This window comes from Salpingoeca rosetta (assembly GCF_000188695.1).
Source record: "Salpingoeca rosetta unplaced genomic scaffold supercont1.37, whole genome shotgun sequence".
Classification (NCBI taxonomy): domain Eukaryota; class Choanoflagellata; order Craspedida; family Salpingoecidae; genus Salpingoeca; species Salpingoeca rosetta.
In genome coordinates, this window is record NW_004754897.1 from 195,869 (window position 1) to 205,868 (window position 10,000).

Genomic DNA, 10,000 nt, shown 5'->3' on the forward strand with positions numbered 1-10,000 from the left:
CCTACCTACTACTACTACTACCTACCTACCCTACCCCTACCCTCCCTACCACACACACACACACACACACACACACACACACACACACACACACACACACACACACACACACACACACACACACACACACACACACACACACACACACACACACACACACACACGTGGCTTGTGAGGTGTGAGGTGTGTCACAAGCAAGCGTTTGATTGTGTGGCCATGGGCGCGCTCTTGTCGGCCGCCTTTGGAGGACAAAACGCCAGGGCGCAGGTGTGACGGCGCTGTCGCTCTCGCTTATCCTGTCCTTGGAACACAACATGCCGTGTGTGAGTGTGTGTGAGTGAGTATATGTGAGTGAGAGTGTATGTGGGGGCGATGGGGGTTCCGGCACAAGTGTGCGTGCTCACACATGTGTGGACGTGCAACAACACGCGTCCAACTTCGCTACCTTCCATGTGCGTGTCCGTCCGTTCATGCTGCAGGCACCACACCCGTTGTTCACTGCGGTGCGAGAGGGCAACTTGGATGCGATTCGCGTGCTCTTGCAAGATGGCGCCAACATCAACATGCGCTCCCGGGTACGCACTGTGTGTGTGTGTGTGTCTGTGTTGTGCCTGTGTGTCTGTGTTGTGTGTGTTGTGTTGTGTGTGTGTGTGTTTGTTGTGTCTGTTGTGTTTTGTGTGTTTCTGTCTACGTTTCTGTCTATCCGCCTGTATGCGTGTGTATGTGTCGGCTTCCATGTGGCCTTCTGAGTTGACAAAGCGTGTTGCATCTGCATGCGCTGCACGAAGACAGAAGGGGTACACACCGTTGTATGAAGCATGCAAGACCATGAATGCGGAAGTCGTCTCCTTTCTTGTTGATCGAGGCGCCATCGTTCCAGTGGTGAGCAACAACAAACAATGACAACGAGAGAGTCAGGAGTTGGGTGCATGACGGTGTGCTCGTGCACACACACACACACACACACACACACACACACACACACACACACACACACACACACACACACACACACACACACACACAATGCTGCGAGTTACTTGGCTGGTGTTGGTTCTCCCTGGCTCACGCTGCCCGTGACTTGGATTCTACTGCTGGCGCCTCACTGCGCGGCTGATGGTTCATCTATCTTTGTAGGAGCACGCACACATGGCCATGGAACGGGTCATCACGGCCGACAACATCGGCATTACGCGAATGCTGTTTGCATCTGGTGTCACCATCGCCAGCACAGAGGAGGTGCACACTTGTGTGTGTTTGTGTGTGTGTGTGTGTATGTCGACAATCACGATCGCATGTGACATTCATCTCACCTGCGCGTACACGCATGCCTGATTGATTGTCACAGCCATCCTTCAATGCGGTCTCAAGGTTTCTCGGCAAAGGCACGGTCCGTCACACACACACACACACATACGCACACACAACAAACAACACACAACACACATGACACCACACAACACACATGACACCACACAACACACATGACACCACACAACACACAACACACAACACACATACGCACCACCATCACGCCTTGTGCTGTTCAGGAGCGGGATTCGCTGCTGCGACTGGCGATTGAGCGGAAGAATGAGGAGATGGTCAAATTGCTCGTGCAGCAAGGGGCATGCATCCACGTCACAGACACGGTCAGGGTTGCGTTGCTGTGTTGTATTGTGTTGTTTGTTTGTTTTTTGTTGGTTGGTTTGTGTGTGGCTGTGTTTATGTGTGGCTGTGTGTATGTGTGGCTGTGTGTATGTGTGTGCGTGTGTATGTGTGTGTCTGTGTCTGTGTGTGTGTGTCTGTGTTTGTTTCCTTTCCGTCTGCATGTGTGTGTGTGTGCACTTGTCTCTCTCTACCCTACCTTCACTCTCAATCCCATCCGCCCCAAACACACCTACTCATGCTGCACCCCAACCTCACCCCCGTTCCATTTCAACCCGCCCAAACGCCATCGTGTGATTCAACAGGGGCGGAGCCCCCTCCATTACGCAAGAAACCATAAGGCCATCCAGTCCTACCTGCGCCGTGTCGTTCCCCAGTGCGACCACAGTCTCGGCTTCACGCTCTTCCTCACACTCGTAGCGTTTGCCCTCGTTGTTTTGCACGCCCTTTTCGCCACAGACACGTGAACTTGCTCGTTGTGTCGTTGCCCCCCCCCCCTCGTTGTATGCGACACGTCTTGCATGTTCGCATGTACGGCATACGCCACATGCCACACTGCACACGCGGCGCCATGCACCGCGAATCACCATCCCCCTCCAAACTTGTCACCCGTACCCCTCTTTTCTTGCATGTGATGGAGGCTGGTTAACTGTTTATCTTCTCTCTGCATTGCCGCAACCTTCACGCCAACACGACGAGTGCACACGTCCATATGCGCGTGTGCGTATGCGTACATATGAATATGTGTACATGTGTGTGCACGGGCAAGCGGGTGGCTGCCTGCGCGCCTGTACGCACGTGCACGTCGTCAAGTTGTATGTGGTGTTGATATGGTAAGTGCTCCTGATGACAAAGAACCGAAAGAACAGAAGTGACAAAAGTATAAACAAAACCAAACGCAAAGCACAAGACATGCACGCTAATCAAGGTATTCACACATGCACACGCACCCATCCACACACACATGTATACACGCGCATGCACATGCACAAGCAGCTGGCGATTAGGGGAAACGGGCAAATCAAATGCAAGGCAAACTGAAAGCGAAGTTTGAATCACACAGTATGGGAGGGACAGATAGATGGCCTGAATAGATGGTTGAATGGGTTGAGTGGGTTGAATGGGTTGAATGGGTTGAATGGAGTGGGTTGGAAGCGTTGAATGGCGATGGATGTCACAGGATAGTGTCACCATAATCGCCATGGTCAGGTTGCTGCTGCCACGACCGGAGGCACCAGCAGCAGTGGTCACGACTCGTCGTCCGCGGCCCGCTCGTTCGGGCGATTGAGCGCTTTTTGAACCACTAACAATTCGTGTGCACGTGATGATGATGATGGATGGAAGAAGGTAGTGGAAGACGGGCGAAGAGAGGAGAAGGCGGGACAGGAGTGAGGTCATGATGGGAAGCAGTGGCAGTGTTCAAACATCCAAACATGCTCGCGGGTGATTTGGCGCGTACTGTAGTGCCGCGTGGTGTGCCGTGTGCGTGTGTGCGTGCGTGCGTGTGTGTGTGTGTATGTGTGTGTGTGTGTGTGTGTATGTGTGTGTGCGTGTGTGTGTTCGTGTGTGTGTTCGTGTGTGTGTTCATGTGTGTGTTCACGTGTGTGTTCACGTGTGTGTTCATGTCAAACAGGTACATCGCAAACTCCATATTGCCATCATCATCATCACCGCCGCCACCACCGCTCTGACAACAACTTACTTGCGAGGATGACATGAGGGGAGCGGAGAGACGTCGCAATCGAGCGGCAGCGCGTACACCGCTGGTCTGCACCGTGATGATGGTGATGTTGGTGGTGATGTTGGTGGTGATGTTGGTGGTGTTGGTGATGGATGACGTGAGATGCACATTTCCGATCTTATCCATCATGAACACATACACATGCACATTCGTACGAACACACACATGCACACACATGCACACACACACATATGCACACGTGTACATGTACGAGATGTAGGCAGCAATGCGACACACGACAAGGATGCACGTGCATACATGCTGGGATGTTGTGTGTGTACGCAGCGGGTGAGCAGTTGTAGTGATTGCGACAGCCACGTGGCAGGCGCTTCAACACTGTAGCACGCGTAACATGATTCAAGATGAGACAGGAACACATGAATCCGTGTTGCATGTTGCGTGTGTGTATGTTTGTGCGTGTGTGGTTAATGGCCAATAGGTTGATGTGAACCCAACTCGACAACAAAACACACAAACATTAATGCACACATATGTCAACGCAAACAAAAGCACGAATGCAAACGCACGCACCGCCAATGAATTCGTGGATGGTTGTGGGCTCCTGGATGACCTGCCGTGATGAAATCCATTTGCGAATGTCGTTGTACACGCCACCGTAGCACGTGCCACAGATCCTGACAACATTGTTGGTATTGGGAGTGATGGTGAGGGTGCTGGTGAGACGAAGACACAGGACAGCACACGAGACAGCACATGCACGCACACAAACACACAAACACACAAACAAACAAACGAACGAACAAACAAACACACAAACAAACAGACAAACAACCAAACAACCAAACAAACAACCAACCAAACAAACAAACAAAACGCCATCGGCCGCACATTTGATTGCATCACGTACTGCAGCTCTGTGCGGCGGCCGGGACCAGAACAGATTGGACACACGCACGTGCGCTCCTTCTTGCCGCGGCCACTGGCGCCCGATGCTGGCCCTGGTGCCGCTGATGATGATGATGACGAGGGTCCCTTGGTTGTGGCTGTGGCTGTGGTTGGGACTGCTGCCAGATTCGGTGCACCGCCAACACCCGCAACGCCGACACCAGCGAGGCCATGACCCACGTGTGGTTGTGGCAGTGCTTGCGCTGTTGTTGGTGTTGGTGTTGGTGTTGGTGTTGGTATTGGTGTTGGTGTTGGCGTGCGTGCGCCTCCCACGCTGCTACCGCTACCGCTGTGACCACTGAAGCGGCCACACCCACGGCGACTGCCGCGAGCACTCATCCTCCTCGTCCTCATCGTCGTCATCATCCCATCGCCAATGCCAACACGCGGCGTTGCCAGCGCTGACGCCACACCAATGCTGCTGCCCGCAGTGGTGGCGGTGATTGTGTGACCACCCGTGTGCAGTGTCGGCAGCATGAGTTGGACGAGGAGGGGAACAACGCTTGGATCAACGTCGCCCGTGCCCAGCAGCTGGTGCAGCGTGTGAGTTTGCTGCAGCTGTTGCAGTTGTTGGTATTGCTGCTGCTGCTGCTGCTGCTGCTGCTGCTGCTGGTGGTGGTGGTGGTGGTTGTGGTGTGGTAGGCCGACTTGTTGTTGTGGGTGCGTTGGATGCAGTTGCAATGGCTGCTGCTGGTGGTGCTGGTGTTGGTGGTGTGGTGCAGAGAACATGCGCTGCTGGTGCTGGTGTTGGTCTTGCGGTTGGTTCGGCTGGTCAGATGACTGAAGCAGCATTGGCTGAGGCGTTTGCGTTGGGGCAATGGAGATGAGTGGAAAGTGCGGGTGCTGTACGTCAGCATTCGAAAATGAGGCTGTGGTGGGCGTGCCCCGTGTTGTGCCCTGTGCAGTTTCATGGCTCAATGGATGTGAGCCGTGATGTGAGCCGTGATGTGAGCGCGAGCGACGGTGCTGAAATAGATGCTGCTGCTGCTGCTGCTGTTGTTGTTCTTCTTCTTCTTGGTGTTGGTGCTGCTGTTGTTGTTGTTGCTGCTGCTCTTCTTGCTGTTGCTGCTGTTGTTGCTGGAGGCTCTGTACAAACGGCGCCCAGCTTGCAGGTGACGAAACGGCGTGGTTGACACCACCACCACCACCACCACTACCACTACTGACACGAGCATTGCCGCTGGCTGCGTCACAGCCAAGGAGTTGCTCGTCACCCGCCATCGTCATGATCAGATGCAGCAGCTGCGCAGATGACAAGCCCGACAGGTCCTGTTGTTGTTGTTGTTGTTGTTGTTGTTGTTGTTGTTGTTGTTGTTGTTGTTGTTGTTGTTGTTGTTGTTGTTGTTGTTGTTGTTGTTGTTGTTGTTGTTGTTGTTGTTGTTGTTGTTGTTGCTGCTGTTGCTCTCTGTCTGTCTCTTGGAGGCTGCCTGCTGCTGCTGCTGCCGCTGGCTGCGAGGGAATCAGCGGTGGGGAAAAGGGCGCGGGGGACGATGCGTGCGGTGCCGCGTCAAGCTGCCGTTGCCGCGTGATCGTTGACGGCAACGACGACAATGACGATGACGATGGCATTGATGATGGCATTGGCGTGGAGGTGGCGGTTGATGCACGAGCAAACAGCGACCGTAACAAGTCCTGTCCTTCCAACGAAAGACTTCCATCGAGTGGGGTTGTCGATCCCCCCAGCACCGACGACATTGATGACAACGAAGGCAACGAGGTGGATGCAACTTGGGGTGCAAATTGCGCAATCAACTCCTCCCCCTCCTTTTCCTCCAGCTTCTGCTGCTGCTGCTGCTGCTGCTGCTGCTGTCGTTGTCGCTGTTGTTGTCGTTGTTGTTGTTGTCGTTGTTGTTGACGCATACTGTCATCCTCTTCTTGCGGGGAAACCAGACCTTGGCGCGTCTGCACGCCAAGGGTCTCACTGCCAAGCTTGGGGCGTTTGCTTGCAGGCAACGCGCCATCGGATGCAGCTTCGTCGTGCTGATGCAGTTTGCTTTCACCCGACTCCAAACCTGGCGCTGACTGTGTGTTGGGCACGGGCGGGTGTGGTTGTTGCAGTGCAGCCGCAACAGCATTGGCCGTTGCTGCTTCGGCATGGATGGCATGCTCCGGCTGTTGCACACCGCCACCCACACCGCCACTTGCATCATCCTCCTCATCATCCTCCTCATCATCATCATTAGCAGCAGCAGTATTCGCAGCGGCAGTGGCACCAGCATCGGCGTCAGGTACCAACACCATTCCATCCTCTACCTTTTCCTCCAGCTCTTCCTCGCCGTCCTGCTGCTGTTGTCGGTGCTGGCCCACGAGGGCAGATAGGAAGTGCTTGATGACATCGCACGCGCGCATCACCTGCCCATCACCAACGCGCTCCCCTATCAGCCAATCAAACAGCACGCGCTTGCCTGCTTCAAAGCCCACAACACTTCCCCTCTCCGCTCCCGCTCCTTCATCTTCTTCTCGTTCTCCGTCTGCCCGTAATGCACCGCTGTTGCCGCCACCTTTCTGTAGAATGGCGTCCAGTCCACAGCGCAGCTCAGTGTCTCGTGTGATGGTCGACGCCACGGTTGTGATGGGTACTTGTCCCTGGCGCGAACTCGCTTCCAGTGACGTCACAGATGGCTGTAATGGGTGATGTAGTGGGGCACCATCAGTGTCCAGTAGTGGGGCGCCACCAGTATCCACATGTTGTGGTACCTGCACCTGCACCACGTGCTGCTGTTGATTCTCCTCCTCGTCCTCCTCCTCGTCCTCGTCCTCCTCCTCCTCTCTGTCGTGGCTGGTGTCACTGGTAAACATGCGGGTACCAGCTGTATCGTCGTTGTTATTGCTGTTGTTGCTGTTGTTGCTGTTGTTGCTGTTGTTGCTGTTGTTGTTGCTGTTGTTGTTGCTGTTGTTGTTGCTGGTGCTGTTGTCGTTGTTGTTGTCGTTGCTGTCATGGGTCACACCGCGTGCTGCGCGGTCACCTGGACTGCAGCAAGCGTGCTCCCCCTCCTCCTCCATCGTCCTGTTGTTGTGGCTGTTGCCGTTGCTGCTCTGTGTCTCATTCCCACCAAACTCGCCCACAGCAACACCGCCCACGTCGCCCTCGATGTGTGCCGATTCAGGATTCCACATACAAGGGTGTGGAAACCGCGGGGCCAGCCTCTTGCTCACGCACGTGCGTATGAAGTCTCGCTGGGGCCGGTGCTGACGATGTGAGGGAGGACAGGACCAATGGCTGAGGCTGAATGTGCTGCTTGTTGCGGGTTTGCCTCGGCGCTAAAGACTCGTTGCGCGCCTTTGGGTGCGAGCGTTCGCGCGTGTCTCGACCTCCTCAAGAACTTCAGAAGAAAGCAAGCGCACGTACATTGTGGCCACAAGGGGGAGGGGGGTTGGAACATAACAGCATGCGTTAGTTGACTGATGTGCGTGGTGAAGTCGGCGCGAAGGTTGCGGGCGCATGAATGGTTCGTGGAATCGTGGCGTGTGCAACATCGTGGTGTGTACATCGACAATCGTGACGTTGACGTGCCGTGTGTGTGTGTGTGTGTGTGTGTGTGTGTGTGTGTGTGTGTGTGTGTGTGTGTGTGTGTGTGTGTGTGTGTGTGTGTGTGTGTGTGTGTGTGTGTGTGTGTGTGTGTGTGTGTGTGTGTGTGTGTGTGTGTGTGTGTGTGTGTGTGTGTGTGTGTGTGTGTGTGTGTACGTCACAGAAATGCACAGAAATCTGGTGAACCAGAATGGCCAGAACCACCGTAGTGGGGCGGCTGGAGGGGAATGAATGATGCAAGTCAAGCTTGTAAATCCAAACAACTCACAATGAAAGAATGGAGGCGGTGCCTGAGAGGTTTGCTTGTCTGCTCGTGCCGGCAATGCCCGAGTGTGCCAGCTGAGCAAGGAAGGGTGTGTGCGCACGCGTGAGGGTTCAAGTAATCTTGTCACATGCACAACACAACACAACACAACACAACACAACACAACACAACACAACACAACACAAGCACACGCATGCGCATGCGCACACCCGTAAGCCCTGCCTGCACCACGCCAGCACATTCACGCACGCATGCATGTGCACGGCATCATCAACTCACGCTGCACGGGGGTAGAGGGGTCAAGGGGTCGGTTGAGTCGGTTGCACGCGAAAGTCGAAGATGAGGCCGGTCACTATGCCAATGATGCGATCGTGAGGTGCGTGCGTGTGGGTATTTGTGTGGGTATTTGTGTGTGTGTGTGGGACTGTTGCCGACTTAACAAACAGCAATACAGGGGCAATACAACACTGATGTGCGCATGAAAATGGCTGGGCCGTGTGTCGCGAATGTGTGACGTGGTGTTGGTGAAGCAAGAACAAACGCACACAACAACAACAACCACCACCCTGCCCAACCCCACATGACGACAACAAAGGACAACACGGACACGCCACACATATACACGCTGTGTGGGTGGCGTACTCAACACCCGGCACGTTTGAAGAGGGGGGGGGGAACAAGCAGACCAAAAATACTCACATCGTGCTGCTGACTGCTTCTGGCAGTTGACGTGGTCAGTCGGCAGGCCCAGGCGGGTGGGGTCGCGTGAGTATGGGTATATGAGCGCGGCGCGGTTGTGGTGGTTTTGGCTCGACCAACGGTGACCCCGTTGGTGTGCTGGTTGTCCCCACGGGCACTAAGCGTGGACACCTTTTAGCGCTGTTGTGGACGTGGGTGGCGGTGTGAAGAGGAGAGAGGAAAGTGACGTGGAGTCGTGAGAAGGAACGCGCACTGTGGAAGTTGTCACATTCGAGTCAACCGAAGGGACAACAAAAAAGTCGAGTCGCATCACACACGGCAAGAAGCGCATCACACACGGCAAGAAGCGCGCGCGCGGGTGGGGTGCTGCTGACGTTCTCCTTCTAGCAAACGACACGACATGACACGTAAGACAGCCAGCCACCCAGCCAGCCACCCACAACAACAAGCCAAAACATAAACAAACAAACTAAGCGCCACGCCACACGCCAAGTGTCACACCGCACACTCGCCGAGGCCACGCAACACAGCATGACAGAGGGAGAGCGGGACACGTGGCGTCATGGCACTGATCGCACGTGCAAGACACTTACCCAAGATTGCCAGATGGCCAGTAGGCGGGACAAGAGGGCGAAACGTGCAGTGGCGACGGTGGGACGGTGGCCTCTCGGCTCTGCCTCTGTATCTGGTGGTGGTGAGTGCCAGGCGGGTGTGCGTGCAGTGTATGTGTGTGTCGATGAAACGGAAGATGGATAAGGAAAATGGACATGTGTGTGAGCGGCACCGCATGCTTGATTGCACGAAGGACAGGGTGGAACGTGCAAGCAAATGATCGAAGAAGAAGAAGAAGAAGAAGAGGTAGAATGTGTGTGTGTGTGTGAGTGTGAGTGTGTGTGCTGCGTGTGTGTGTGAGTGTGAGGAAGGGAAGATGGAGAGTTGAAAGACGAAGAAAGGATGGTGTGGGATTGGAATGAGACAGAACGAAAGCAGCTATGCTCTGGTTGGGCTTGGGTTGGTGTGACACGACATGGGATGACAGAGCAGATGAAGAAGACAAAGCACAAGAAAAGAAGGAGAGCACGAAGAAGTGGGCTGAGAAATATGGAGGGACGGAAAGGCCGTAAGCATGCATGTTGGCGTGGCAGGTGGATGCTGCTGCTGTTGCTGCTGGTCGTGTGTTGTGTGTGGTGGTGTT

The 10,000-nt window shown here is 54.7% G+C and overlaps 3 protein-coding genes across 3 annotated transcripts; 1 reads left to right on the forward strand and 2 right to left on the reverse strand.

The window, feature by feature from the left end:
• Window positions 1-1,149: 1,149 nt before the first annotated feature.
• PTSG_10856 (uncharacterized protein) lies at window positions 1,150-2,132 on the forward strand (the record flags this gene model as incomplete). Its single annotated transcript, XM_004988180.1, has 3 exons — window positions 1,150-1,239; window positions 1,551-1,649; window positions 1,971-2,132. The coding sequence occupies 3 exons, from the start codon at window positions 1,150-1,152 to the stop codon at window positions 2,130-2,132; spliced, it is 351 nt and encodes a 116-aa protein (XP_004988237.1).
• Window positions 2,133-2,304: 172 nt separating this feature from the next.
• On the reverse strand, window positions 2,305-7,111 carry PTSG_10857 (uncharacterized protein; the record flags this gene model as incomplete). The annotated part of the gene is made up of 5 exons (XM_004988181.1): window positions 2,305-2,968; window positions 3,368-3,433; window positions 3,665-3,742; window positions 3,938-4,041; window positions 4,275-7,111. The coding sequence occupies 5 exons, from the start codon at window positions 7,109-7,111 to the stop codon at window positions 2,913-2,915; spliced, it is 3,141 nt and encodes a 1,046-aa protein (XP_004988238.1). The 3' UTR covers window positions 2,305-2,912.
• Window positions 7,112-8,962: 1,851 nt separating this feature from the next.
• On the reverse strand, window positions 8,963-9,937 carry PTSG_10858 (uncharacterized protein; the record flags this gene model as incomplete). The annotated part of the gene is made up of 2 exons (XM_004988182.1): window positions 8,963-9,188; window positions 9,399-9,937. The coding sequence occupies 2 exons, from the start codon at window positions 9,935-9,937 to the stop codon at window positions 8,963-8,965; spliced, it is 765 nt and encodes a 254-aa protein (XP_004988239.1).
• Window positions 9,938-10,000: the final 63 nt, after the last annotated feature.